Below are 27,721 nucleotides of genomic sequence, written 5' to 3' on the forward strand. Positions count from 1 at the left end.
ACATAACGAACGAACAGTAATTTTGGTTGAAGACAGCAGGTATTTGAATTGGAAGAAGCAGGATTCTTGAAAAGGATCATTTCCATCTTATGAAGAATGCGCGACTTTTGTAAGGGCAATTTTGGCTTCGTCAGCTTTCTGGGCTATTTCGATTAGTTCCTGGGTTGTAATGTCGCCACCAGTTGTGGAGTTGTTCGGGTTAAGCATGTTCTGGGGCATTTGGTACTGTTCTAGCGGCTTGGTCAGGTCCCAGACTTGCACTGAGCCGTCCTAAATGCGCATTAGAATGACTCTACCGATGTTTTAATTAAAATTACAAGGTGGCCAGTCATAACGAGTCGGAACGGCTTGAGTCCCATTCTCGGAAGGCTCTCAAAATCATGACTCAAGAATGTCGTAATCGGGGAGCCATTGACAGACGTCAGAGTTCCAATTCTAGCGCCTTTGTCCGCTGCTCTCACGAGGAGTGTGTCCGAAAGCTACCACTTGAGTGATGAATTGTTAATCTTGAAAATAACTCGTTACCTGCATAGGCAACTGGCAAAAGATCTGCGTTTCGTCAGAGTTACCCACGTCTCCGTAGGGCCCGCATTTTATCGAAGAAGGTAAAGATGGCGAAGTTTGAGTGGTAGTGAGGTGGAAGTTGGCGAAGGGGGCGGAACCAGGCTGCGTGGAAAGAGTTCCACGAAATCGGGTCATCGCCCAAGTACGAACGTGGTTTGATGCGCAGACGGAGATGAGAAATCGGCCCGAAAGAGCAACATTTGTGATCGGAGAACAGTGGACTAAAGGAACGAATTCGATAGGGTCCTGTTAAATCTATCATTCTAGGTACCTTTGTAGGTCTGCAAAAGCTGAAGAGAACGAAGTCCAAACTTGTTAAACCCTGGCGATTGAACCACAACGCGAACAGTGCCTTCTCTAGTCCCATAACAAAGTTCTAGCGTTTCCCAATCGTAGTGCTTCTCTTGCGTTGGATTGCGATCGTATGACACCGCCAGCGCTGGAATTTATTCATGAGTTGTGTGTTCAAAAAAGGGTGAATAATTTACCGGTTATTGGTTCCTTCATTGGGTCAGTATACAGCTCCGTCACCAGTAGCGAGTTGTCTTTTGTCCTCAATGGAAATTTCTCCAAATCAGTGAAATGAATTCTTCCGCTGTCGCATCCCATGTAGACAAAAGTGCTCACACTTTCAAGGCATAAAATCGTGTCTTCCAACTTTTGCTGCTGCCATTTTCCCCTTCGTTTCGTATTCCAAAACGCGATATTCTCCGAGCGCTCGGAAACGCCCATCAGCTGCGTTCCGATGAAACGCAAGTGCTCGACTCTTAATGGAACCGACGAGCCGATTGATGAGCTCGAATAAGTGGAAATCGGCCTTTTAGCTCTGGAAGGGTCGAAATCGTGGGAGTCTTCTTCGAAGAATTCATCTCCGATGACGCGGAGGATCATGATCTTGGAGTCGTAGGAATACGCAATTATACAGTGATCGCCATCGTTGGAGCCAGAATGCATTGTCGGCGAGTTGCATTTGATTTGAATTCTTTGTACGGCTTTACATCGGAAATCGCTTCAGATTAGATATTTTTAAAGAAAGTCAAGCCTAGTTCCTTTCAGGTGGGTATTGAATTTCCTTGGCGCACTTGAATTGCCAACCGTGGTGCTCTTCGTAGCGAAATAATTCGATGTATTTTGTATGGGCTACAGTTAGTACTGGGCCGTGGCCAGCTACTGCGCAGACCTGAATACAAAGTTACAGTTATGCTGCAATGAATTATGTAGAAAGAGCTAGAGAATGCATCAAAGATAAAGGAATTTTGATCGATTCGAAGAAGCTCAAGTCAAAATTAAACTGGAAATTGTTTGTTGTTGATGGAAGAATTTTAGGTGACCCCCATTTGGATTAGGCAACAAGAGCTTACCGGATCATTTGTTACTTCTGCGCGTTGAAGCATCTCCGAGAAAATAATCCCGCCGCAAATCTCCTTCTTCGTCGCCAAACAGGGCCGAATTCGGTTGCTCATCTCAGAAATGCCAAAGAACTCGACCTCATGGAGCAAATCGTTGAGATCTGTATCGTTAGGGTATGAAACTCGCCGCGTTCGCAGGAAATAGAGAATGACTTTGAATAAGGCCGGATCGCGGTCGATAAATATCCGATTTTGGGAGTCGAACTTCAAAGGAGGATGGAAATAAAAGAAGTTCATAAGTGTATAAGTGGCGCGTTTCTGTTTTTAAATTTGAGGGGTGAAAAAGGTCACGGCCGTGGAATTGGAGGCTTCAACGGAAAGTTTTATGCATCGAGAAAGTATAATACTTTTGCTAAATTTTGCTAAAAATGCAATTTGCTAAAATGCCAAATTGTACGTTTGTCGATGAATATTTTTTCTCGCAATTTACGATAAAAATTGAAAGATTTCTTTCTTTTTTTTCAAGAATATCGACGAAATCAAAAACATTTGAGTCTGAATTCATAATTCTCCATCCATTCCTTGATTCCGACGCCATCTTCTCGAAACAAACCGGTAAAGAACGTTCCAGGATGCCAAGTCAGCGTTTCTACACTTGCGCAAAAAGTTTCCCCTCCCACATTCAGCCAAACAGGATCATTTCTTTTTCTTCCTTCGCTACTCTCTACTTCCATTATTTTCAATTCTTTCTTCTTGGGAAAATCTCTTCAAAACCAAAAATATTTTCTTAATTGGGTTTAACTGTGGTGCTCCATTCCGGTAATTTCAGCCGGAAGTGGCGTCGAAATTGGCGCGCAAAAACTGAACGGAAGCGCGAAATCGTAGTAGAAATCCGAGACCCCAGCGCCAGCGGCCAGCCCACGCGCAGCGCAAAACACGTCAGAGAAAGTTTTTTTTACGCTCGATAGGTGGCGCTTTCTCTCATGCAGAATGTTAAGTTTTTCATAATGATGATTCTTATCCTTTATGAACGTTTTTCCTGCAATTTCTCGAAGAAGACTTCTGGTGAAAACGAATTTTATTTACAAAATAGTGATGTTGAATCTCACAAAGCAAAAGTATTCGGTGCATTTGAACATGATTCCTTCTTTGTATGGACCATCAGCCTCACTTTTGATCGTTGAACTGCTCTTTTCGTCTCCATTGTCGATATTAATTTCCTCCGCCACCGCTTTGAACCGTACTGCGCCATCTAAAATTAAATTAGAAATTCGTAATTACAATTGTTATAAATTATAACTTATAATTTACCATTTGTCCAGATCCAGAGACGATAAGGACGTCTGCGATTTCCACTCCCTTTGAACCTGAGACTCCATCCATTCTCGGCGACCTCTATCTTTTCATCACTATGAAGCTTCGGAAAGAGTTTTCTCTCGTAAATCTTTAATTTCTTAGAAAAAAAAAACTCCATTTCCTTCAAGTTTACTTTCGTTTCGCCCATCGAAAGCAATTTCAAGATTTGTCTGACATTTCCTTCTAACATCACATGTCGACCTCCATAACGAGAAGATCTATCATTTTGAAAGAAATGTCCAGCACCGCCAGCACTTCCAAGTTTTTTTCTTATTTTCTCCAATTTGGCTTTTCTCTCGGGATCGGCACTCTCTCGTTCTCGTTCTGTTCTCACAGTCGAAGCCCCTTCGCTCACAGTCCCTGGTTCAATCTTTATTCTTTTTGATCTTCTTGGCTGCTCCTCCTTCATTTCTTCGATCTCTTTTTTCAATTCTCTGATCTGCTCCTCCGCCGCAGTGAGCTTAGTCGCCAGCGTTTCCAAGCACGCCAAATGCTCGTGGGACTTCTTCACTGAAGTCGCCTTTTTGCATTCTGGACATTCCTTTTCTGCCCATTCCTGGCAACTCTTCTTGTGAGCCTCGTATTCGTCGTAAGGAACAGAAGCCCGGCAGTCGGCATTCTCGCACACGAGCCGCACAGTGCTCAATACGCTCGCCATCAAATACCCTTTTGTCGACATGAAGTAAGCTTTTCGGCAAAGCGGGCAGTTCGGATACTGACTTCGTCGAACATCGTCGCAGCATTTGGAGCACAGGTGGGCTCCGCAACAAACGAGCGAAACAGGGTCCTAAAAGATCGTTGAACAATTATCAAAAAATAGATGAATTTAAAAAACTTTTTGCAGGCAAAATCCTGACTTTGCCTATTTTTATATTCAGGAGAAAGCCCGTAAAATTCTGAGTCGACTGGACCAGACTCAGACGAAAACCGTCAGACGATGACGTCATAAATGACGCTAGAAGTTGTCAAAAATGGCGATTTTGGGCAAACTTTGAGTCACTTTTTTGGGCTTTTTTGACGGAATTTTTTAATGTTCTATAGTTCAAATTGATCCCTGTGAAAAACTGTACTAAGGTTTTTCATGATTTTTCATTTCGTCGAAATTTTTTTTTCGGAAAATTCTAGAGCCAAGTTTTTTAAAATTTTTTTCTTAATCCGTAAAAACCTTAGTGCAGTTATTAAAAAGCTTTCATTTAAGCTATCAAACACCGAAAAATTCAAGCAGGAACGCCGTTAAATGAAGACTCAAAGTTTCGGCTTTTTGTAACCTTCTGACGTCATTTGTGACGTCATTCTCTAGAAAATTTTTAAAACGATTTGGTCGAATCGACTCAAAATTTTGCAGGCTTTCTTACGGGCTGAAAATCTGACCACGTTAGAATTCTGCTTGCAAAAAGTTTTTTAAATTCATCATAGTGTTTTACCTCCAGAATGAACGTGCAAACTGAACAGAAGATTTTGGAGGAAAGAGCTTCGTCCATCTTGAAGGTTGCGGAGTCGTCAATGGTCGCATCGATACCCATTCCGAATATTCTCTGAATTCAAAATTTGTGAATAAACGCTACTTCTTGTCGAACTAAACTTTAGTTACTAAAGAAAATAATATTCAAATTGAATAGGTTTACATAATAATGATAATGAGAATAATTTTGCAAAAAATGATCTCTTTATTTTTTTCGATTTCTCTCAAAAAGGACGAAAGTAGTATCATCTTGTCGATTTTCCGTTTGAGAATTGCGGTTGTTTCCCTCGAAACGGTTATTTTGCAAATGGCCCGCTTTGTGGTGATTTTCAGCTGATATCATCAGACATTTCAACCAAAAACGCGTGCAGATTTTATCCGACTGAATCTCAATGGAAAATTAATAACTGAAAATGCATTGTTCACTCCCTAAATTAGGGACCCTAATTAGTCGGGCTTTTTGAAAACCTTAGATGTCATTTATTTTCATTTATCATTAATAAAGGATCATTTGCAGTAAGTGTTTTCCTAGAATCTATTTTCCACATATTTTCACCATCAACAATTTTGCCAAAGCCCCTGTATGCTCAACAAAGATACACACATCTTTCAGATTTCTTGATGTAAGGATTACGCCGCTTCCATGTTTCTAAAGGCTTACGACATCCTAAACCGTTTTTACCAAAAACAAATCCACAGCGCCTCCATCGCCGAGTTCCATTTTTCGGGTTCAAGAGTTGTACTCAGACGGAGTTGCAAATCAGAATCTTTCAATATGAAATTTTCAACCGTCATTTTAGCAACTGCAAACGCCAGTAGTAATTCAGAGGGTCAAAGAGAACTTGACCAAACTAGAGGTCTTTCTTCGCCGTACTTACCAGTTGGACTGAAATGTTCGAATAAAGAAGCTCAGAGAATCATCGGAGGATACAATGCGAATAAGGAAGCGTGGCCATTCATGGCAAGATTTCAGAGAAGAGGAGCATACAAGCATTATTGTGGAGGTGTCATTGTAGCCGATAATTGGGTTCTTTCGGCATCCCACTGTTTTCAGGAAAAAGTCAATGATGATTTTGTCAGTTTTATGTCTAGAAAATTAATTGTTGCCTTTGATCAAAAAATCTTTTTGCTTTTTAATTTTTAGACCCGTTGATTTGATTATTTAGGAGTTTTGAATAAAAACAATCTTTCTATCTTTTACAATAATTTTGACTCAATAAAGCGATCATCCAGCTTTGATGTTGAAGACTACTACAAAACGTTGAAGGTGTGGTTTGGTGACTATCATTTGCACAAACAAGATGCTGGAGAGTTTTCCTTATCGCCGACAAATATAATTTTCCATGAAGATGCGGATCTTGCGCTTGTTCAGGTTCCTTCTCTCAAGGCTAATGCTCCTAGGAAAAGGTTTTCAAAGGGCGATTTACTGAAACTTTTTCAATAGAATTATTGTTCTCAAAAAACCCTTGCTCAGCGACTGTAAAGACTGTTTTGATTTCGCTTGTCTCCCAACAGAACACGTCGAGCAAGGAGCAGGTTGCCATACAGCTGGTTGGGGCTACGTGTCTGCGGATAAAACAGCAAAGATCTTGCAAGAAGTAAATGTTAACGCCATGTCTGATCAATACTGTGTGGATCATTCTCGCTTCTACTTACGGTAAAAAAAAATATCAATAAAATATATTAATTTTTAGACCAAAATGGCGTCCATTCGCAACAGATGCAGATATTCTCGAAACCGACTATGAGTTCTGCGCTGGAGTTCTTGACGAAGACGAGGACGGAGAAACCGACGGTGGAAGAGACGCTTGCCAAGGTAAATTCAATTTTCTCGAGTAGATTTGAGAGCTCGAAAGCTAATGAGTTTTGATTTTAAGGCGATTCTGGCGGGCCGCTCATCTGCCCGAGCAATGGTCGCCCTGTGGTTCAAGGAATCGTTTCTAGAGGTTGGGGCTGCGCGATGAAAAATGCTCCTGGAGTCTACACTAGGGTTTCGGCCATGACTCAGTGGATTGAAGAGACGATGGCGAGTTACAGTCCTCCAGATGCTATTGTTGAAGATGAACAAGAAACAACAACTGTTTATACGACAACAACGGGAACCACAACTACAGCAACAACGACGACTATTGAAACTGGCGAACCGCTTACTCCAGGTATTTTTCTTATATAAACTTAGGTTCCTAATCGTTTTTGTTCAGAACTGATGATGAAAATCATCGAGGGCAAAGTCAAATACCCAGACGTTATTCCAAAGAAAAAACAGGCCAATCTCTCCGCGCGTCGAAAGAAGTTCATGCAAGCTCTTGACAAGTTCTTCCAAAGTTTTCTGGTCGATAAACTCTCCGCCAAATGTGCCACATCTCACGTCCCCCTTGCTGATCCCATCACTGGCGCCAGATCTTCGAGCGGCACTGGATACATCAAAGACGGCTTCTTAGAGAGTATCAAGCCGACTTATGAAAACTGCCCGCCTTGGAAAAACTGGATCAGATCTTGGAACATTCGTGTACGCAAACTCGATGTGCTCATCAATGTGATGGAGCAAAATAGCTGAACTCGAAGATGATTTATTATTTATAAACAGAAATAAAAGAATCATTGCTTTGTAAATGCTTGTTTTTCAGTGTTTTGTGTTCGTTAGTGTTCGAATTCGTCGAACGAGGTGTTTTTTGGCGAACTGATGGTTGAGTTGTGGTGGGATTGGCGAGTTGGTTGAATTTCTATAAAAAAGATTAAACGATTGGTAAATCAAAAAAACAGAAGATTTCTTATCCTAAGTTTGAATTTTCAGCCAAGAGGAAAAATAATCAACACAACCGATCAAAATATAAACCCGCTACTTCATTTTTTATTCACTTACGTAGAGGTTTAGTAGTTGGCTTAGGTAGAGTTTTGCTGCTTGAATCGTGTCGTAGCGAATCATATTTTGTCGATGTTCTATCAGCAAAGGAGGCAACGCGGCTTGTTTGGTTTGACTGATTGACAATTAGCTGGTGCTGGCTGATGCTGTTCGTCGCATTTCCAGTCGATTTCATTGTTGATTGCGATTGAGAAGGCCGCAGTTGTCTGTTAGACTGTTGGCGCGAAATGACTTGGTAGGTCTGTTCTTTTGGAACGCTTTTGGAGTTGCGAAGGGCGTGAAATCCTGTTACATAAAGCATCAATCCGTCTGACCGGTCAATCGCCACGGAAGCGAAAATGTAAGCACCAAGTGAAATTGCTTAAAAATAGTGAGAAATTTGCCATAATTGTTTCTCACCTGACAAGCCAATAAATAAGAATCCGCTGTGATTATTTGTTGGGTAAAATGTTGGCCCATCTGCGGTGAAGGACATGCCATAAATAATCAAAGAAAAGAAATAGAACAAAAACGCCACTAAACGAAAAAAGTAAGAATCATCAAGGTGGATTTTCTTACCTGTGGCAAGAGTAATTGAAAGAAAAAATCGCCTGGCTTCGAGATTGGCGAACTCGTCAAGACTGTATTGACCCAGATACATTGCTCGTTTCATATGGACTGATAGCCAGAAGCCAACATGGAGGAGAAAATAAGCACTAGAAATTAAAAGGAAGGGGATTTGGTGAACATTGATCAGTACCTTTGGGAGAGTCCAAAAGTCCATCTCCAGTACGATTTCACATCGCCTCTCATTGTTGCTAACGCGATCATGGCGATAGTAGCGCTAGAATTCTTTAGTCATTGATTTTAGACGAGGTCAGACCTGATTATTGTGCAGAATTTGGCGATAGTCGATGCCTTCATCGTTTTACATTTCTCCGCGAACTTCACCATCTTTATTTGTTATTCCTTTCTCGATCGCGTCAATTTATTAAGATCTTTTAGCTTTGTTCTCGCTCCGCGTAATTTGAATGTGCAGATATTTACGAGCTTTTAGTCATAAAGTCGTTTTGAAAATACAACGGTGAGTCTACTACGCGAGAAAATTATTTGGCAAGCTCGCTAGGGGAAAGACTCTGCCATAACTTGATGATCTGGGAGCGTGAGAAATGCCTACTACTCAACTCACTTGATAATCTTTGGAAATAAAAAAGAATAAATAAGCTTATCCCGAGATCAATTTTTTGTTAGCAACTCTAATAGATAGAACAAGATTAGTTATCTTAGATTACTTGCTGACGAGAACGTTGTGTTGACAGCAAAATTTATCAAACCCTGCATGGAAACAGATCATTCTCCTCCATGATTTTTCGATGGATTGCTTTGAGATATGAATGCAAAATTGGTCTAGAAACTTTCTACAGAAGAAAATTTCTTATTGTGTTATCAGACGATATAGTCCATATTAAATACATATGAGGAGCCGTTTTGCTTATAAATCTGAATAAGTATTTGCGAATTTTATTGAGCTAATGAGGAGAACTAAATTAAGTACAATTTATTCAATAAGAGCAAATTCGTCTTCATCAAGAATAACTGGTTTGGGTGCTTCGTAGCCTATTGGTAGCATTTTTCGGTCTCCTTCGGTAACTCTATCACCATCCCAGTAGAGCCTCAGGTTGTAGTTATTGTAGTAGCCTTGGTATGACCAGATTTGATTGTTAACAAATCTTATTTTAGCTCCATAAACCCACTAGAAATATATTTCTGCAAGATCATCATCAACATAATAAATTGAATTTATGTGGCTTATTAAGCCAGACTTACCGCATCCCCGGTAGATTTCCATGTCAAGGATTCAGTATTGAATAGGTAAGTTTTGGGATAGCCAAAGTAAAGAATTCCCTCTGGAACCGTCAAGCAAGTGCTTTCCCGGAAGCCCGCCCTTATAAAATATTCATAAATATTTCATAAGAAACAAAAGAGCTTACGGATTGTCGTAAGCAGGATTGTAATGCCATTGATCTCCAATATAAAATTCGATAGTGTTCACATCTTCTCGACCACCACCACCATAAACCACGCCGTTCTTTTCACACAACGAACCAAATTGATGGTTAAATCGCGATTTCTTTCCTAATTCTCTAACAAGATTTATTTTTTTTTTTGTATTTTCTAATGACCTTGCTGTTTGACCATCAAATGTCATGCATGAGTTTCCCGATGAGTCCGAAAAGCACATAAGAGCTAGTGAAGATGAAAACTCAGGTTGATAGAAATTAAATAACCTTTGTTATTTATATTAACATTTGCTCCGGTGTAAGTATAGAAATTGAATGGCAATGTCTCGGAGAGAAGAATATACTCGCTGTTCTGTACTGTAGCGATCGCTCGGTAATTCTGGTAACCGCCAAGAAGATAGAAAATATCATTCAGAAAAGTGTATCCAACGTCTTCAAATTTTTTATCTTGAGCAATAGAAAAAGGGCGAATTAGCTCGCTTGGCATCTCAAAAACGTAGCTTCATGATTGTTCAATAAAAATTACTTGAGGGATTATTTGAAATAATAATTATATAAAATTGTACAAACAAGCCTGTTCGGGCAAGTGACCTGGTTGTATGGGACCCCGATAGAAAAAATGGAAAATGACTCTTCTTCCTCTTTTGCACAGATTTCCTTGCATTTATTGAGACACAAGATATCATCGCAGCTTTTCTTGCAAGATTCGATAGAAGTTTTGCAAGGCTGATCCCTAGAGAGAAATCATTATAGGAAATAAATGTTTTAATTACCGTAGTGAGCCTGACAGACATGCTCCGAAAAGCGTAGAATGGACGAAAATTTTCATTTTTGAAAACTTTAAGCCTAAATCAGCAATTTATGCAAGGAAGCATAATTGTCATTCTCATGAAAGAAACAGATGCTTATGCGGGAATCGACGGATGTTTAAACATAATAATCGGAAGATGCAGGAAACCTTTCCTATGTCTCCTACAGATAGCATTTGCAATTTTCACACAAAATTCTTAGTCTAAATTCATGCTCATCCAATGCTCATTTCTACAGCAACGTGTGCAACTGGCCAGAACCCAGAAAAAAGAACCAAATAACCACGAGATTAAAAAGTATTAAAACGTCGCGCAAGTGGCCCTTGGTTTATCGGCAAATGTCCAGGTGGACAACTTCTCTTCACCAACTTGAATTTCTCTTTGATATTCAACATTTTTTCTAACATTCTACGCCGAAACTGAGTCAACCTCGTACTGAAACTTTGGCCCAGAAAAAATGACGGCCTAGATAATTTCGAGTTATCTGACAGGAAGTTAATCAAGTATCGTTTCAAGAAAATGTCAACATTCTCCCACTGGAGCTACGGTAAAGAAGCCGTGACGTAAACTAAGAAACGCAAAAAAGAAGAACTCATGTCGAAGCGCGGTCACGCTGGTGCCAGCTGGAGAACCATTACACAAGGGACGCTAATTGCCACTCCAGTGTCCAAAACAGCCCGTTATCGGCAATCGTCCAGCGAATGCAGCATTTTCAAAAGAACCGTGTTCCATCCACCATCTTTTTACCAGTTCAATTCGGGAATGAAAATCTCAAAAATAATATCGCAAATCATTTTCCTTTCACACTTCCTTCTTTACCGACAAAATCGAAGAAAAATACAGTAATTAAAAATTATAGAACGTGCTCCTTGGAGGGGCCCATTCCAGCCTCTTACGCTAATGAGTAAAAATGAAAGTCTCACGTAAGGGAGTCCCCTCCCTTTTCAGAAATCAAAAGTCACATTTTTTCAAACAGATCGAAAATTATGTTCCCTAAAAATAGCAGCCTTTCTTTTCCCGTTGCGCAAGGACTTGCCCATAATCTGCGCATTATTTACTTTTATTAAATGGCTGACATGGATGGACGGAATTCTTGAGAGGATCAAAACAAGGAAAACATTTACCAGAGCGGGATGGAAACACGCTTGCGGTTGATGCAAAACGTTGTTCAGTACGTGAATCCGTTTAGACGAATTTTTGCTGAATATATTCCCCGAGCATGCGTTGAGTCAGACTAAGCATTAACCACGGTTATTTATGGATGGACTATGTTTTGCTCTAGAACGAAACTTCAGCTTAAATTTAAACAACGAATGGTGCAATATTTGCACTTTCTCTTTACAGAATCCTTCATCAAACAAAGCCCTAGGGTCAAGTTTTTGATCGATTAAAAATACGGAGCCAGGAGCTTAAATATACTTTACGACTATCAGAAAAAATGGATAATCTAAGAGAAAAACTCCTTTTTTTCATCTTCGAACGAGACCGCAAAAAACTGGTTTATGAAGTTGGAGCTGTAGCTGGGCTTTATGCAGTTTGCAAAGTTCCTCATTTCATATTGAAATATACACTGTTGCATCCGATTCCGACGTATGATTTCCCACAGACCAGGGATGAGAATTTCAAGGTGCTGCAAAAAGGCCTTGATGAAGGAAAACTGCCAAGGATCTTTCGACCACGTCTTTTTCCCGGATCTACCTTCAGGAAAAAGCTCAAATAGGATGATTCTTTGGGACAAATCTATGAGAACTTTTGAAAGTGACATGTTCATCATTACCGACTTCGAAATCATGAAAGAAGCGTTCGCGAAACGCGAAATTTCTAATCGTCAGTTTTCAGAAAAAGTTGTGCTCTGTATCAAAGATACTCTGAGAAGACGAAACTACCACAGTGTACCACGATCTATTTTGGACGAGAATGATCAGCTGCTCAAGAATGGCGCTGGTGATTTAGCTGGAACTGCCGAAGGACCCTATGACCACTTCCACAAGAAATTCAGAGCTCAGTGGCATGATACTATGAAGGTAAATTTAAAAACGCAGTGTAATCTTCAGTGACTTTTCTAGCGACTTGTTGGCAAAAATCGAATAACTGAGATCATCCAAAGCTCGGCAGAAAATGCCTGTATTCAACTCAAGAGGCTTGGGTCATCTCCTTCTGGAATGGATCCACGAAGAGTATTCATGAATGGAAGCATAAATGTCACTTCTGGTTTTGCTTACGGAAAGAATTACGATTTCGAAGACCCAGAATTCAAACAGATTGCTGAGTACATTGATAGTTACTTTGTTGGCATTTTTCATTACAATATGAAAGCTGTTTGCGACAATATGGTTCCTCTTTGGGATACGGTTTTAAATCTTTTTGAATAGCTATTATTCATAAAAGAACCGTGAAAAGCTAAGCCATAGTAACTTGTATTGTGAGCTCTGGAGAAAAACTCCTGTCAGGCATATGGAAGATGCTATCCCGCTTTTTCATGCTTATGTTTTCAAGGTTAGAGCTAGGTGACATGAACATTTCTAAAATTAATCAAGATGATCAAAGAACAAAGAAAACTTCTTGATCCTGCAAATCCTCGAAATTTTCTCGGTACAAAATCTTTGAACTGAAATCTTCGATCGATCTTCTTGAAAAATTAAGATACTCTTTTAATCGACGCATCAAACGACCCAGAATGGGGATACTTTACAATTGCCTGTACTATTGTTGCTATCTTTCTGGGTGCTAGCGATACATTGGCGTAAGAAAAGTTCCTCGCGACTTGCCTTTATTTATATTAAGAAACACTATGACCTGGCTTTCGATGGTCCTCGCCGATCACCCAGAAGTGCAGAAAAAGATGTTCGAAGAAATCAAAGCTGCTCGTTCAATAGATACTGACTTGAAAAAAGAAAACTGCCCGTTGACGAGGTCGATCTTGTTGGAAAGCAGAAGATTGAATCCCGTAACAGACACACTCATTCATATTGTTTCTGAAGATACAAAAGTCAAAGGGTTTACTTTTCCGAAGAACTCGCAAATTCTAGGGTCGCTAACGGCGGTAATGCACGATCCTAAAAACTTTCCTGAGCCTTCGAAATTCATTCCCGATCGGTTTATCGACGAAAATGGCGAATTTGTGAACAACCCAAAAGTCTGTGGATTCTCAGTGGGGCTCAGAAATTGCATCGGAAAGTCATTGGCGATCGAAGAGTATTTTGCATTTGCAACGAGTATGGTCGAGAATTTTGAAATCAAAAGGTCTGAAAACTTTCATTCTTGAGTACAAGAAATTCAATATTTTTAAGACTGGCTGGCAATATGGACATTGAAGCTCATCCTTTCCTTCGAATTCCAAAAGATGATGTTCGCCTCCAATTTATTCCGAGAAAAAAATAAACTGTCCACTATAAAGTTTTAATAAAAATCATCAACTTATAATCAGATTTGTCACTTACCTACAGTAATCGTACTACAGAATCGACCACCCTGAAAGCCCAACAAAGCCCTAGGGTCAAGTTTTCGCTAGATGACAAAACATCACCAGAATATTTTTTTAACGAGCAGAATGAAAAAATGGATGATCTGAGAGAAAAGCTTCATTTTATTCTTTTCGAAAGAGATCGAAAGAAATTACTTTATGACGTTGGAGCAGTGGCTGGATGTTATGCACTTTGCAAAGTTGCTTATTTTGTTTTGAAATATTCAGTATTTCATCCGATTCCTACTTATGACTTTCCACAGACGAGGGATGAGAATTTCAAGGTGCTGAAAAAGGGCCTTGATGATGGGAAATTGCCCGAGATCTTCAGGCCACGTCTTTTTCCTGGATCCACTTTTAGGGAAAGTTTTAAGAGAGTAGCTAAATGACTTGTCAACTTCGTGGAAAACTCCTTTCAAAGTAATTTCTTCATCATCGCCGACTTTGAAATTATGAAAGAAGCCTTCTCAAAGCGCGAGATCTCAAATCGCCAGTTTTCGGAAACAGCGCTCAAAACTATTCAAAACATGCTCGACAGAAAAGACTACCACAAGATTCCCCACTCTCTGCTGGATGTAAATGATCCACTGATCAAGAATGGCCTTGGAGATAGAGCTGGAACTGCTGATGGACGATACGATCAGTTTCATAAGAAATCAAGGGTTCAATGGCATGATACGATGAAGGTCTCGCTATTTTGATATTTTAGTAGTTTTGACGTGTTTTGTAGAGACTTGTTGGGAAAAATAAAATCGCGGAGATCATCGAATCTTCAGCCGAAAATATCTGCCTTCAACTCAATCGTCTTGGCGCATCCCCAACTGGAATTGACCCTAGAAGAATCTTCATGAATGGAAGCATGAATGTCACTTCTGGCTTTGCTTTCGGACTGAATTACGATTTCCAAGACCCTGAGTTTACGAAGATCGCGGAATATATCGACGGCTATTTTGCTGGACTAATGCATTACAATTTGAAGCAAGTTTGCAGCAATATTGTGCCGAGTTGGGTAATGCGATTTTGAACAAAATTGAATTTAAAAAGATCTTTCTCAAGGTCAACGAAAGTGATTACTACAATCAAATTTGGCGTAAAACTCCAGTTAGACATTTTGAAGACGCGGTTCCACAGTTTCATGGTTATGTTTTTGAGGTTTGAGTGATTTTATTCTTGAAAATAAAATTGTAAAAGATCATCAAAGAGCAACGAAAAACACTTGACCCGTCGAATCCGCGAAATTATCTAGGTAACCATAAACCTGTCCATTCTTCTCCTAAAAACTGTTTAGATACTCTGCTAATCGACGCAGAAACTGAACCAAAATGGGGCTACTTTACCGCTGCTGCGACAATTATTGGCATTTTCCTTGGTGCTAGCGACACTCTCGCGTAAGCCTTATATTCTTGAATCCCTCTTTATATATTTAGAAATACGATGACATGGTTATCAATGATCTTAGCAGATCATCCAGACGTTCAGCAAAAAGTTTTCGAAGAAATCAAAGCTGCTCGTTCGATGGATACTGACTTGAAGAAAGAGAACTGTCCGTTTACGAGGTCTGTCTTGCTCGAAAGCAGAAGATTGAATCCGGTGACAGACACACTCATTCATATGGTTTCTGAAGACACGAAAATCAAAGGGTTCACCTTTCCCAAGAACTCTCAAATCTTAGGTGCACTAATCATCAAATATAATAGCCAATAGATTCTAGGGTCCCTAACGGCGATAATGCACGATCCCAAAAACTTCCGTGAGCCTTCTAAATTTATCCCTGACCGCTTCATCGACGAAAATGGCGAATTCGTAAATGACCCAAAGGTTTGCGGATTCTCTGTTGGGCTTAGAAATTGTATCGGAAAATCCTTGGCAATTGAGGAGTATTTCGTATTTGCGACGACTTTGGTGGAAAATTTCGAAATAAAGAGGTACGACCAAATTTTTGGTGTTTAAAAATTGGATTTTTAAGACTTGCTGGAAATATGGACATTGAAGCTCATCCCTTTCTTCGAATTCCAAAAGACGACATTCGCCTTCAATTTATCTCAAGAACCAAACCAAATGAACTTCTAACTAAATAAATAAATCGATCCGAAAGCCAATCAATTTTCATTTATTTTCTGTTGAGTTCGACTCCCAAAACAAGATCTAAAAATTAACCCGTTTCCGCCGCCCTGTGCACGTTAGGCACATCCTCTGATCGAAATTGATCAAATTTAAAAGTTCGCGACAATTTGCTCGCGAAATTAACAGCTCCCAAAACCGAGTTGCTTCCTTGCTTCCATTCTAGCGCGCCGATAAGAAACACCGAGCAATCAGCCCGGTTTTGGCACAGACGTAACTGATAAGCGCCACTTTTGCTCGGCGAAAAATATTTTTCAAACAGAAATGGTCATTATTCACCCGGATGGTCTTCTAAATGACGGCTCCCAGTTCAAGAAAACTTCGATAATAAATATTTTGAATACGAAAGAGCAAGTCTATAAGACGCAATTTCCAAATGATTCTTCGTTTTTTCGCTAAAAAACTCTATGAACTAAAAGTTCATTCATTCTTTCTTACCGCTAAAACTCTTGAAATACTGTTGAAATGATGATGAATCTATCATCTAAGATGATCGTTTTTGACCACGACGAATAGTTCACAAAACTCAGCGGCAATCTACGGCGAAGGAAAATGACCGGTTATTATTGTTACGAAAGGAGTTAGATTGAATGGACCGGAAGGCCCCGACGAGCACTTAGAGCACTCGGCCGCAAGAGAATGATGTTACATGCTCTTTTAAAATGTGGAAATGTGGCGAAAAGCTCTTCACAAGCGCAGCAGCTCGGGTTTAGAAAGTTTCATCAAAAAAGAAATGGTAGAGTTGTCGAACACCGCTTAAAGCAGCATTTGAACATCGACGTGTTCTCCCCTACTTTTTGAACGCAGTGATTTAAAATGAAATTATGTTGAGAAATTTTTGAACGAGGGAATTTCTGATTTCAAGCTCTAATTTGAGAGACTGACGTGGCAAATGATCTAGTGCGAAAATGTCTTTAATTGATTGTAGAAAAAGTTATATTTAGGGTAGATTAGAGGGTTTTCTTATTCGTAATTTTTGTAACCAAACGTGCCAACGTGCGCAGATAAGTAGACATCTAGGAAAGATTTATGAGTGCAAATCCGCATGAGTTCAAAATAATACGTTCCATGAAGTCGGGACAGGTGCCTGTTGTAATCGGCAATTTTAAGAGCTTTGCGTTATTTCCATCTTTTTCTACCTCCAGAACAAGTATATTTCCGAACATGTAATGCTAATCCTAACCCTTATTTAGCAGCACCAAATTGATTCTTGATCATTTTAGAGTAGGGTTGGCCATCCTAAATATGACCAAATTTTTCACCCCACGTGACCTCGACCCAAAGATGGCCAACCCTATTTTAGAGCTCTCTTTGTCCGATTGATTTCACGTAAAAATGCACCTTCCATATTCCGTAACCAAATAGGCCAGCCTGTCCTGTCAAATGTCAATTGTCACTTAGCAATGCGCCCTAATCGTAGCGGCATGCATTTTTTCTTCGCTGTAATTCATAATCTTGTAACCGCACGAGATTCAGACAGTTCAGATTGTCGAGCCGCGTGTTTGTTATTCTACCGAGTATGTTAGGAAATTTTTATGGGTAGGAGATTGCTACTTGAGTTGCCCGGTTGATGCTCAAGCGTTAGGCACGTTTTTTCAAAGATTAGATCGTTCATAAACCTTTTGATACAATTTTTACCCGGGGAGAAATTAATGGAGTCCTAGCTATTTTCTCTTGGTGCGAAATTATCGCGGCTTTTCGCTGTTCCTTGAGTACACCGCATTTCTTTCTCGGCGCTAAATAGTATCCCAGGAGTTTTTTCTTCAATGACTATTTTCGCCTTGAAATAAAAATCAATAGAACATTGTAACAGTTCTGAAAAATACCAGTTCCGGAAGCTTTCTTATAGTCTAAAAGGCGCCTCGTTGCGCGAAAGCGAAAACAAAAAAGTCCCTAAATACAAAATCATCGGCTTAGGCTTTGAACGGTGCTCGGCTTGATTATATCAGATTCCGGCGACACTAGATCGCGGACAACGTGCGCAACGCGCTGTTCATTATTTGAGATCCATAATTTTTAATTGAGCCCGCCTAAGTTACGCGCTGAACATAACGCGGGATCCAGCGGATTCTAGGAAGCGAGATTAGTTCAGAACAGATAATGAAGCTACATGACTCATGTAACATGAGTACTTTTTGTGATAAATCAGTGATACACTGTATGCATTTGCGACATATACAAAACCGATACAGTCCTGAAGATCTCGATACAGTGAAAACCCAAAAATTGCCCACCCAAAATTTTGCCGCTTTTTGTTTAAATCCGTCTTTTTTGGAACCTGAAATCAACCCAAAAATTGGCCGCTTTTTCATAAATAAAAAATTTTCCATCAAAATTGGGCCCAAGTGATGCTATTTCTGATCAATTTTAGTTTTTTTAAAGCGTTTTAGTCATTCTTATTTTAATTCTTTCGGCAAAAAACCCAAAATTTGGCCGCTTTTTTCGGGAATTTATATATGAAACCCGGCCAATTTTTGGGTTTTCACTGTATATTAAGCTACAAGATTCCGAAAGTACGTTTCTGGTGTAAGTACATCTATATTCTCAACTGTCGTTGTCCTAGAAAAAAATAAAAATGGCCATATAAATTCAAAATTATGGTCCTTGTGAAATGAGAAAATCAACAAATGTTTTCAGGTATAAACAGAGCTCCTTAGCAGGAGCAAGATTTTATTGTTCAATTGTTCTCAATAATTCAATTTCTTACAGATTGAAAAAATCAAAGTCGGCTTTCTTCGGTTAGAATTTTTGTACAGGCTTATTATTATTTTTCTTCTTTATATACATTTGTCAAAAGTACTAGTTATTAGTTTCTAGCAGCTTCCGATTCCGACCAGGCGGTTGTCGCAGCATTGGCTCTTGTTAGCGTCGAAGGGGTGACGTTTTGGATAGCTTCCACAGCATTGTTCCGGCTTTTTCGAGGGTCGAGGAAAAATAGAAAAATAGTCAAGGTGAAGCGACTGTCAGAAAAGGCGATAAGGAGAATAAATTCGTTCCCAAACCCTTCAAAATTGAACTAAATTCGAACTACTGTTCTTTTTGACTTGATTTTCCAGCTTAACTTTTGTAAGATAAAACGAAACGTGGAATAAATGACTGGTACTGACTAATTATTATTGATAAGGGGCACGAGCCGATTTCCGGAAGCATAATTCAGAACCTCCGGTGAACAGTCTGACGTGCTGAGAGGCGTAAAATCCCGATTCGAAATAACAAATCGCACACGTCTTTATACCGCCGTATTATATTGTTTTAGCCGGCTTAGGGTAACTTTCCAGGTAGTGATTTCCTGGAACTGGAGTCCTTTGGACCCTTTCCTGTTTGTCCTTGGTTCCATTAAACTTCCATTTTTCCTGAAGAGGCGCGCTGGGCTGCCCACCACCTGAACACATTTGCTCACGATTAAAACCAAACCTTTCGTGGAGCTGTTGCTTCCATTGCAAAGATTCTTGAACGATTCCGCGGGCCATTTCTCGGTCGCACTCGCAAAGATTTCGCCGACACGAGTTTTGGTTGCTATCTGAAATGCTTGAGGTAAACGACCGTTGTTCCAATGGTAAGCGAATGGTTTTGGCACAAAGACGCTGCCGTGGCATTTGAAATTCTTGTGTTTTGATCAATCAACGTGGACGATACCGTGAAGATACCATAATCGACACAGTAAGTCTATTCGAAGCTTGAACTTACCGCAAACGATATTTCTTTCGCCCGTGATATCATCAATTTCGGCTTTGAAAGAATAGCTGAAAATGGGTCCTATGTTGGTCTTTCTCGACCTTAAAAATTTTCATTAATCGGATTGACCCGTTGGACCCAATCTTGTATCCTTGTAGTCGCATCCTTCCATCTCCAAGCATTTGTAGCACTGTCGCAAGTGAAAGCAAGTTCTAAAAAAGCGCATTAGATGAGCTCATAATTGTACCCATATGGACTAATTTTCATTCACATTCATTCGAGTTTTGCTTCAATTACCACTAATGAGCCTTTTCGGCCTCTTTTTTTACCGTTGCCGAAAGTTTTTTTTTTATTTAAAGCTTTATTTTTCTGAAAATTTTTTAACCCTTAAACTCCTTGTTAAAATTTATCATCAAAAATAGTCCCAAAAACTGCACGTCTCAATCCAACCCCAAGTCAAAAATGAATTTGTAAGAAACGAAAAAGGAGGAGCTACCTCTCGTGGCCATTTCGTCAAATTTGCCTCTCGTGGCAAGTTGCCTCTCGTGGCCATTTGCCTCTCGTGGTCATCACGTATCGGCTTATTTGACGTAAGGCATTCAGATGATAAGTTGGGTGTGAAAGATTCTTTCAAAAATACTTCGAGAAGCATGGGTATTACTGGGATATTATTTCTTGAGACAAGCCAAAAGAAATTATTAATAAATATGAACGAATTGATCAAAAGTCATACTCTTTTCCAGTTTTTTTCTGACAGAAAATAATAAAATTATTCAAAAAAATATTCTATCTTGATATTTCTTTATAGAATACTCGAGAATAACCTGACTTCTAAAAAATATGAGGTGCGTGAAATCTCCTCTTCGAGAACAATTTGGATACCCTAAGGTTCGTTAGAAGATACGTGATGACCACGAGAGGCAAATGGCCACGAGAGGCAACTTGCCACGAGAGGCAAATTTGACGAAATGACCACGAGAGGTAGTTCCCCACGAAAAAGCTGGTCTCGATAAACCTCACCGTGGTTGATGAGTCCTTCTGATTTCGGAAAAGGAATGGGAAAGTTTAGCGCGCAGCGCGGTCCAGCGCTTGATCGGACGTTTAGACGCGCGCTGGAAACTTATAACAAAGCGAGAATTTTCCTGGAGCTGTAAAATTGTAAAATTTTCGAACGGAGTAAATGTGAACATTTACTAGAACTTTCGGGCCGGCTCATCCTTTCGGAACCATCTACCAAGGGAACTAGGGGTTTAAAAACTGGATTCTTACCTATCAATTGGGTCAAGTGCGGGTCCTTTTCCAACCATAATGTCCGTCGATCCGTCCGGAAAGCACCAGCAACCATATCCGCAAAATCTAAAAGAGAAAACCGTGAGGATCCTTTTTCACGAACAGGATTATGCATTTCTCAAACCACAGGGTGGAATACTTCCGAACCCGTAATTCGCAATTAGCCCCCAACTGATCAACTCACTTGTCATATTGTCCCATCGCCTTCGCTCCAAGCATAAAGTTGATCAGCTGCTTCATCTGAACAAACTTGCGCACTTGGATTTTTTGCTCGCTTGGGCGCGGATTCGGGTATCGAGAAAAGCCTCGGACGGACTGAAAGAACGAGTTTAGTTTTTCAGAGAAAGCAATAAAGGGGACTTACTCGTTTGTCTTCCAGTTGAGCCTGGATATGGTCCGGGAACTCGGTTATGTTCACGTACCAATCCAGCTTTTGAGCAGTATCTAAAACCGGTTAGCGATGTCTTTTCATTCACGAAGTTTCTAGTCAACATTTTGAACACCACAATAAAAAAACGAATTCCCCAAATAAATATTCAATTATTCGCGTGGGTCGTGATTAAATCAATACAAATAAAAGGATAAAGTTCATATACATAACTGGAATACAAGATTGCGTTTAATGTTCCTGAAATAACAATTATAAAAATAACTCAATTAATGTCTATTTCAGATAAAAACCACCATCATTCACCATCAATATAATATCTCGGTACTACAGTATAATTTGCACTGCAACTAGAAAAAAGCCTTTTTTTCTGCTTACCATAGAAAACAGTCTCTGCTTTTATCATCAAAATCAGCAAAAACAACAAAAGTTTCTTCAACAGCATCATTTTTCCCATTACAACTGCTCTGACTTTTCGACGATTTGGAAGTGACAAAAAAGGAAATGTGTATATATAAATCACTGGTCTCGAGTTTGAGGCCTTATCAAGGAGCCAAACGCGCGGTGCTAAGCGCGCGCGTGGATGGCGCATGCGAACGCCGAAAGGTGGCGCTGACATCGAAAATTCACGAAAAGAGTCATCGCGTCGATAATGACTGGAACGAGAATGATCACTTCCTTTGGTGACGATTGGGCTTGGTGATTAACTGAAAGCATGATTATTAAAGGTGTTAGGTTCACTGAGGGTCCTTTTTTATCGACTAATTTTGAGCTTTTCAAACAGAACTTCTGTTACAGAAGTATAAGTAGAATGTTAAAGAGTTCAGGATTATACTGTATTCAGTTAATAAATCATAACACATTGTTATTTTTTCATATTTGTTCTAGGCTTGAATTTCAAGCTGAATTTCAGGTCATAATCAAGGTATGGTTCAAGAAGTCCAAATGGACGAAATATATTTTCACAGGTGATTTTATCAAGATTTTACAGTCTTCGTCTGAGTTGAGGACAAAGTTGTTAGTATCTCATGAAAAACATCAAATAGTAGTAGATATTCAAAAAACAATTATTACTTGATTTTCTTCATTTTTGTTTCATTTTATTTTGAATGACCTTTTTCGGTATAACCGCCTCTTTATACCTCAGCCCGTCTCCTTGACCGCTCCCATCGATCTCAGCAGGGGACTATGTCAAGTTTCATGTGTCAATATTTACCATTGTCTTTATATTTGCATAAGGCAAAACCTAAAAAAGTTCGCTGTGTTTTCCTAAAATGAAAAAAGTAGGGCAAGTTCAATTGAGAGAGGCACTTTATTCACAAGCAGATAATTTGCGAGGCATTCGTGTTGGATCAAATGTGAGAAACTGGACAGAAACGGAGCTTCAAGAGCTTGAAAAAACAACGGTTCAAGTTGACTACAACCACGGTGCGCTGCCGGCCACGGACGGACTCGCCGATGAGTAGTCTGAAGTGGACTCTGCTGTCGACTCTGCAACGGGAATCGGCGCGTATTGCTAGAATAACATCGATGATTAAAAATTTCTCTTATTGCATCATTACCTGTGGAGGCCTTGGTTCCATCGGCGACTCAACTTGCCGTTCTTTAAAATCGTGCGCATCGTCACTACAACAGCCCGTCCGGAAAGCTCTAAAAACTCCTTTATATTCCATCGTAAACGAGGTCATTGCATAATTTGAGCTCGAGAAAAAGTCATCAAGAAAGTGTGTGAGACGATTTTTTCGGAAGCGGGAGATTTGTTTTATGCAAATTGGAGCTCGTTTAGAGCGCGCTAACGCAGATAACATAAATTTTTAAATTTATCGAAACGTTTTTAAACAAATTTTGAATCGATCTTTGGCCTTATATCTCGCTCAGCATTGAAAAAAAATGTTTTATCAACATTGTAACCCAAGATAACCTGGTCTACTGAAGAATACCAGTGAGCTCGAGAAAGAAAAAAAGATTGAGCTGAAAATTAGCATTACCTCCTCCAATCGGTGTAGAAATAGATTGCTCCAGTAATGTATGTTGAAAACATCATTCCCCAGCCCATATAAATACACGGCCCGAATTCATAACTTTAATGAGTCCAAATCAATTTTCATTTTCTTTTCGATGATCTTGAGGGTTCATAGACTATGAATTATAGTGAGCTTGGACTAGTTTCCTGAATCGCTGATCTTTATGAGGATGTTCATATTCGTATAAAATATTCGATGCATACAATGACACGCATATTCCAAGCATCGTTCCCGTGGCAAAATTTAAGCATCCACAAAGAATACCTAGAGAGAATGTCTCAATCATGCGCTAGAAATCTCTAACTTACCGACTCTAGCTTTTCCTCTCGGACTCATGTCCGCCCAGTTAGAGCAATCTCCTTGTATCAGCCCGAGAAACGCGGCAAGAGCAGAAGTGACAATTGACGCAACAGAAAACGTACTAAAAACATGTGTTACCGAAGAAGTTCCGAAATCCCCAAGTGTCCCGACCTCTAAATTTTCAAAAAACGGTTCAAACGTGGAGCAGACTTACCGCATCACTTGAACCCAAGCAGGGAGCCCCAGGATAGACTTAGCGTAGAAATCGCACTAAAACCACAATTTACTCATTCCAGTTTGTAGCGCAGTAAAAACGATGCTTCTCAAATATTTTTTCGAACATCCGAATTTCAAAAAAAAATCTATCATTACCTGAATACGAATGATACTGTTCATTGTACAGCGGAACCAAACCCCGTCAAGAAGAAAGATACCCTTAATTTTTGTCAAATAAAAATCGCTATTCCCAAAATCAGAGTCTGACCTTGACATTGACATTAGCACCGGCTTGATCGTCCCTTCGCCAGCCGGGATAGAGGCAAATAACAACAGTGATAATACAGTTTGCAACAGAAAGAAAATAAGCAAGTATTGGCAGATAACGAAAGCTGAAGACGTCGTAGCGATAAAGGTCGTAATACTTAAATATTCATCTTTGAGAAAACAAAACTTTTATTGATTCAGTAGTATATTACTGTCCGGAATATTCTGACTAGCTAAACTCTAGTTCAGGGTTAGGGTTATTTTACATAACTTTTATAATTCAAAACTTGATCTAAATTTTAGATTCTAAAACTAACAATTTTAGTCTTATTCTGTCAAGTTTTCTATCAAAAGACCGAGTCTCTCATAAATAAAAACTGTTGTTTTTTTCCTGAAATTTTCAGATTTTAGAAAATTTTCAGACTCAAAATCCATCACAAACAAAATTCTGCTCGTTTATTACCTTTTGCGCTGCTTCCTGCAGCGCCTTGGCCTCTTCTTCTTTATTTCTAACCCTTCCCATCGATCACATTCTCTGTTCAAAATTCTTCTCCATCCAAAACAATGATTTCCTCAATATCGTGAATATGTTGTTTCAATATCTCTCGAATTCAAATAACGCCGCTGCCAGTTGAGAAAGAATCTGCGCCCAGTTGATTTGAGCAAATGTCACAACTCAGATTTTATGCAGTCTTCGCTCTACGGAATTTGTCGAAAATTATTTCTCTTTCTGGCTCTTTTCCAACGCAGATTTTTGAGAATAAAATTGTTGAACTTCAAGAGCGCTAGAATTTATACTTGTTGGTTTATTCTCAAATGACATCAGGGGCTACATCACGCGACGTACGATTGTTATTGTCTTTTTAAAAAAGATCGAATGGCCTTGTAAAAAGCTGTCTATCTTGGCAACCGGATGGAGGCAACCCTGGGTCAAAGCTGGAACTAGCCTCAACTAGATTAAAATATATATTTCTCAATCTCTTGTCTAACTGCACACCGATTTATACGGTATTTTATTAGATATAAAGTCGAAAAATTTGGCTTTCCAAATTATTGTAATAGAACACAGCTTGCCTAAAAATGAATTCAATGAAAAGTGAACGTAGAGTTCTTGTAAGATTGGATTAGCCAAACATTTGTGACTAAATTCCGGATTGCTGATGCAGTATTTCAGCAGAAGAGATGCTCACTTTCAAGCTATTTGAATTTTAAAACTTATCAAAATTTGAAAATATAAATCGAAAACCATTTCTTTTCTTAAAAAAGTAGGGCTGAATGTCAATGTCTGCCATAAACCAGGTCAAAAGCGAACTGCTCTATTTACATTTGTTCTCAATGACGTACTAAAGGATGTTTTAAAAGATTCTGCTTTGCTCAATAAAATCTTTATCGCATCGAACTATTTTGGAATATTTCAGGTCAACAGCGAAATTCCCAGTTTCCCTGCAATCTTCATCCGAATTTCCTGCTTCGAAAGAGTGAAGTAGATATTGCAATGTGAACTTTTTCTGTTCACCCTCTTTCGTTCTTAATCTTTCTCACGAGAGGACCCATGACAAGTTCGACAAACAGGAGCACGTTGAAAATCGCTGTCAAGCACTAAGGGTCAACTCAGCTTTCAAAGAAAATCAATGCAGCACATTTTGTGAGCGTTCGTTTTCTGTTTGTAAGCTGTCGGGCGGAGGTTTGTTAGTCTCTAAGAGAAGCGTGGTTTATATCACTGACCATGTCAAAAAGTAGAGGATTTTACAAGTTGAGCTCTGTGAGATTTAACTACTCACGTTTTTTCGTTCCAAAAACGATCGTTGTTCCATAAAACTTCATCGAAGAAAAGCCTCTTTCGCGGAAGAAAATCTTTGTTGAAATAGCTTCCCACGTTCGGGCCCTTCCTTGATGACCGCGAAAAATTCTAGCGCCTGAAATGAACACGTATTGCCGATAAGCTGGCAACTTTGATAACGATAAGCTAACGGACTTCCGACATTCCATAAGTGCCATTCCGTCATTTTCCCACTTTGACGACCCAAATTCTTTTCCACGAAAATCACCTTATTCAGAAATAATTTTTTTCGGCATTTTTGTTTTGCCACATGGTCTTTCCTGGAAAAGAAAATGATACAGTATCATTCAGTCTGAAATCAAGGAGGACTAATCAACTAAAAATCATTGAAAATTGGAAGACCCTTATTTCTCTAGAATGCTAATTTTCCTTCAGCCGATTTTAGTTGTTTTTCATTTCAGGTCAAGACCTCCAACGGTCCGTTCTCCCCGTAACAGAGGTAAGTTTGGTTATAATTTTCTTCTCATTACTTTCTTTCGTCCAGTCGTCTGAATAATAAAGAATGGGAAAGATATCGTTGCTTCAAGCTCCAACATTGGAAATTACTTGTGATGATGATGATATGTTTCTCGGCGATTACGATTCGGATGGCTTTTCCGATGACGACAATGAGTACGATGATGAAGAAGAGGATCTTTTAGACGATAAACAGGTGACCTGGCTTTTTACTCGTGAAAAGTAAAGTTTATTTTTTAGTTGAAAAGAGAGTTTATCTTTTACTGGATGATAATTGTCCCTTTGGGGCTAGCTTTAATCGTGTTCATTTGTGTGGTGCCTTGGCTTACTCAAACCAGTATTGTCATGGTAAGAGTCCTTTCAAACTCATTGTTAGGAGTGATTTAGGTACCATGTTGCATATGTGATGACGATTTCAAACTACAGCTGCATGAATACAATGAAGATGATAAGGTAGGCCTCGAACATAATTTCCAACATCCCAATTTTTTCCTAACAGACAAGTATCGAAGACTTCATCGCAGCAAATACAGGCAAAGTCAACATAGAAGGATCAAATAAAACTAAACTCGAGCCTCCTCATCAATCTCTTTGCCTAAGTACTACGAATTTTGGAAGATTTTTGAAAACTATCGACATTTTCAGAGGTCGCAGCGCAGTATTTCATCCCAGCCTATTATCGAACTCTCCACTCCGAAAATCTGAACCAAACCGAAGCTCAAAGTTTAATGGGACAAAGGTACGTTTCAGATAGTAACTGGTTCTTAAATCAATTCTAGAGAAGTGTGCCCATCAAACAGGTTCGAAAATTTGCGACTCATCGAGCAAGATGCCAGCGTTGATGAACCTAACAACTGGAGAGTTTACGACATCACGTCGAATACGCTTTACAAAGAGATTCTTGCTGGCGACGATTTCTCAAGTCAAACATGTACTCAGGAACGTTCACCAAATTTAGCCCGTTCTAGACAATTTTTTGTGAACAAAATTTTGTTATTTCATTTGGAAGTTTTTTGTGAACGGTTAGGATTTTTCTTACAACTCCGATTGCTCGGTCGAGTACGACCGAATGACAAAGATGATCGACGGAGAAGAGCATCTTATCCGATCTGAAGGCAACTCCACGACCTTGAATCTTTACTGCAACTAATAATTTTTATATGAAATAAACTACTATTTATTTAAATTCCGACGTTATTATTGCTTGTTTTTTTCAAAGAAAGAAATATCGACAGCTAACTACTTGGCGTCAGAAAGCCCAGATTATTTAGATTGAAG

The 27,721-nt window shown here is 39.4% G+C and overlaps 9 protein-coding genes across 10 annotated transcripts; 4 read left to right on the plus strand and 5 right to left on the minus strand.

The window, feature by feature from the left end:
* Positions 1-5: 5 nt before the first annotated feature.
* On the minus strand, positions 6-2,168 carry LOC145702881 (SH3KBP1-binding protein 1-like). The gene is made up of 7 exons (XM_081780171.1): positions 1,926-2,168; positions 1,614-1,744; positions 1,053-1,546; positions 836-1,003; positions 526-785; positions 318-479; positions 6-270 (listed from the first exon to the last, which is right to left on the minus strand). The coding sequence occupies exons 1-7, from the start codon at positions 2,025-2,027 to the stop codon at positions 88-90; spliced, it is 1,500 nt and encodes a 499-aa protein (XP_081636297.1). The 5' UTR covers positions 2,028-2,168; the 3' UTR covers positions 6-87.
* An 805-nt stretch (positions 2,169-2,973) lies between these two features.
* Positions 2,974-4,803, minus strand: LOC145702882 (uncharacterized). 2 transcript variants are annotated; one of them, XM_081780172.1, is made up of 4 exons: positions 4,694-4,803; positions 3,391-4,056; positions 3,225-3,330; positions 2,974-3,165 (listed from the first exon to the last, which is right to left on the minus strand). In XM_081780172.1, exons 1-4 carry the CDS (start codon positions 4,790-4,792, stop codon positions 2,996-2,998), a joined length of 1,041 nt encoding a protein of 346 aa, XP_081636298.1. In that variant the 5' UTR covers positions 4,793-4,803; the 3' UTR covers positions 2,974-2,995. The 2 variants fall into 2 exon arrangements, with proteins under 2 accessions (XP_081636298.1, XP_081636299.1); XM_081780173.1 differs by having other exon boundaries at positions 3,225-3,322; positions 3,383-4,056.
* Positions 4,804-5,957: 1,154 nt separating this feature from the next.
* Positions 5,958-7,338, plus strand: LOC145702724 (uncharacterized). Its single transcript, XM_081779987.1, has 4 exons — positions 5,958-6,388; positions 6,426-6,547; positions 6,609-6,887; positions 6,933-7,338. The coding sequence occupies exons 1-4, from the start codon at positions 6,345-6,347 to the stop codon at positions 7,286-7,288; spliced, it is 801 nt and encodes a 266-aa protein (XP_081636113.1). The 5' UTR covers positions 5,958-6,344; the 3' UTR covers positions 7,289-7,338.
* On the minus strand, positions 7,286-8,700 carry LOC145702723 (uncharacterized). Its single transcript, XM_081779986.1, has 6 exons — positions 8,457-8,700; positions 8,334-8,417; positions 8,153-8,289; positions 7,994-8,110; positions 7,595-7,954; positions 7,286-7,454 (listed from the first exon to the last, which is right to left on the minus strand). Exons 1-6 carry the CDS (start codon positions 8,525-8,527, stop codon positions 7,372-7,374), a joined length of 852 nt encoding a protein of 283 aa, XP_081636112.1. The 5' UTR covers positions 8,528-8,700; the 3' UTR covers positions 7,286-7,371.
* Positions 8,701-12,124: 3,424 nt separating this feature from the next.
* On the plus strand, positions 12,125-13,825 carry LOC145701656 (cytochrome P450 2C15-like). The gene is made up of 7 exons (XM_081778870.1): positions 12,125-12,427; positions 12,470-12,736; positions 12,792-12,899; positions 12,941-12,995; positions 13,047-13,146; positions 13,188-13,646; positions 13,694-13,825. The coding sequence occupies exons 1-7, from the start codon at positions 12,125-12,127 to the stop codon at positions 13,782-13,784; spliced, it is 1,383 nt and encodes a 460-aa protein (XP_081634996.1). The 3' UTR covers positions 13,785-13,825.
* Positions 13,826-13,961: 136 nt separating this feature from the next.
* Positions 13,962-15,959, plus strand: LOC145701010 (cytochrome P450 2C15-like). The gene is made up of 8 exons (XM_081778235.1): positions 13,962-14,552; positions 14,597-14,875; positions 14,923-15,018; positions 15,058-15,112; positions 15,155-15,254; positions 15,294-15,538; positions 15,578-15,791; positions 15,833-15,959. Exons 1-8 carry the CDS (start codon positions 14,319-14,321, stop codon positions 15,942-15,944), a joined length of 1,335 nt encoding a protein of 444 aa, XP_081634361.1. The 5' UTR covers positions 13,962-14,318; the 3' UTR covers positions 15,945-15,959.
* Positions 15,960-18,629: 2,670 nt separating this feature from the next.
* On the minus strand, positions 18,630-21,975 carry LOC145703066 (uncharacterized). The gene is made up of 7 exons (XM_081780378.1): positions 21,719-21,975; positions 21,317-21,396; positions 21,137-21,267; positions 20,932-21,018; positions 19,806-19,874; positions 19,675-19,730; positions 18,630-19,507 (listed from the first exon to the last, which is right to left on the minus strand). The coding sequence occupies exons 1-7, from the start codon at positions 21,957-21,959 to the stop codon at positions 19,230-19,232; spliced, it is 942 nt and encodes a 313-aa protein (XP_081636504.1). The 5' UTR covers positions 21,960-21,975; the 3' UTR covers positions 18,630-19,229.
* Positions 21,976-22,649: 674 nt separating this feature from the next.
* On the minus strand, positions 22,650-24,891 carry LOC145703644 (claudin-19-like). The gene is made up of 9 exons (XM_081781029.1): positions 24,611-24,891; positions 24,149-24,304; positions 24,037-24,099; positions 23,879-23,934; positions 23,673-23,785; positions 23,511-23,628; positions 23,329-23,421; positions 22,903-22,990; positions 22,650-22,856 (listed from the first exon to the last, which is right to left on the minus strand). The coding sequence occupies exons 1-9, from the start codon at positions 24,668-24,670 to the stop codon at positions 22,758-22,760; spliced, it is 846 nt and encodes a 281-aa protein (XP_081637155.1). The 5' UTR covers positions 24,671-24,891; the 3' UTR covers positions 22,650-22,757.
* Positions 24,892-26,302: 1,411 nt separating this feature from the next.
* Positions 26,303-27,629, plus strand: LOC145704130 (uncharacterized). The gene is made up of 7 exons (XM_081781568.1): positions 26,303-26,426; positions 26,472-26,639; positions 26,684-26,791; positions 26,831-26,896; positions 26,943-27,042; positions 27,089-27,182; positions 27,223-27,629. Exons 2-7 carry the CDS (start codon positions 26,490-26,492, stop codon positions 27,554-27,556), a joined length of 852 nt encoding a protein of 283 aa, XP_081637694.1. The 5' UTR covers positions 26,303-26,426; positions 26,472-26,489; the 3' UTR covers positions 27,557-27,629.
* The last annotated feature ends 92 nt before the right edge of the window (positions 27,630-27,721 follow it).

Source organism: Oikopleura dioica, chromosome PAR (assembly GCF_907165135.1).
Source record: "Oikopleura dioica chromosome PAR, OKI2018_I68_1.0, whole genome shotgun sequence".
Lineage (NCBI taxonomy): Eukaryota > Metazoa > Chordata > Appendicularia > Copelata > Oikopleuridae > Oikopleura > Oikopleura dioica.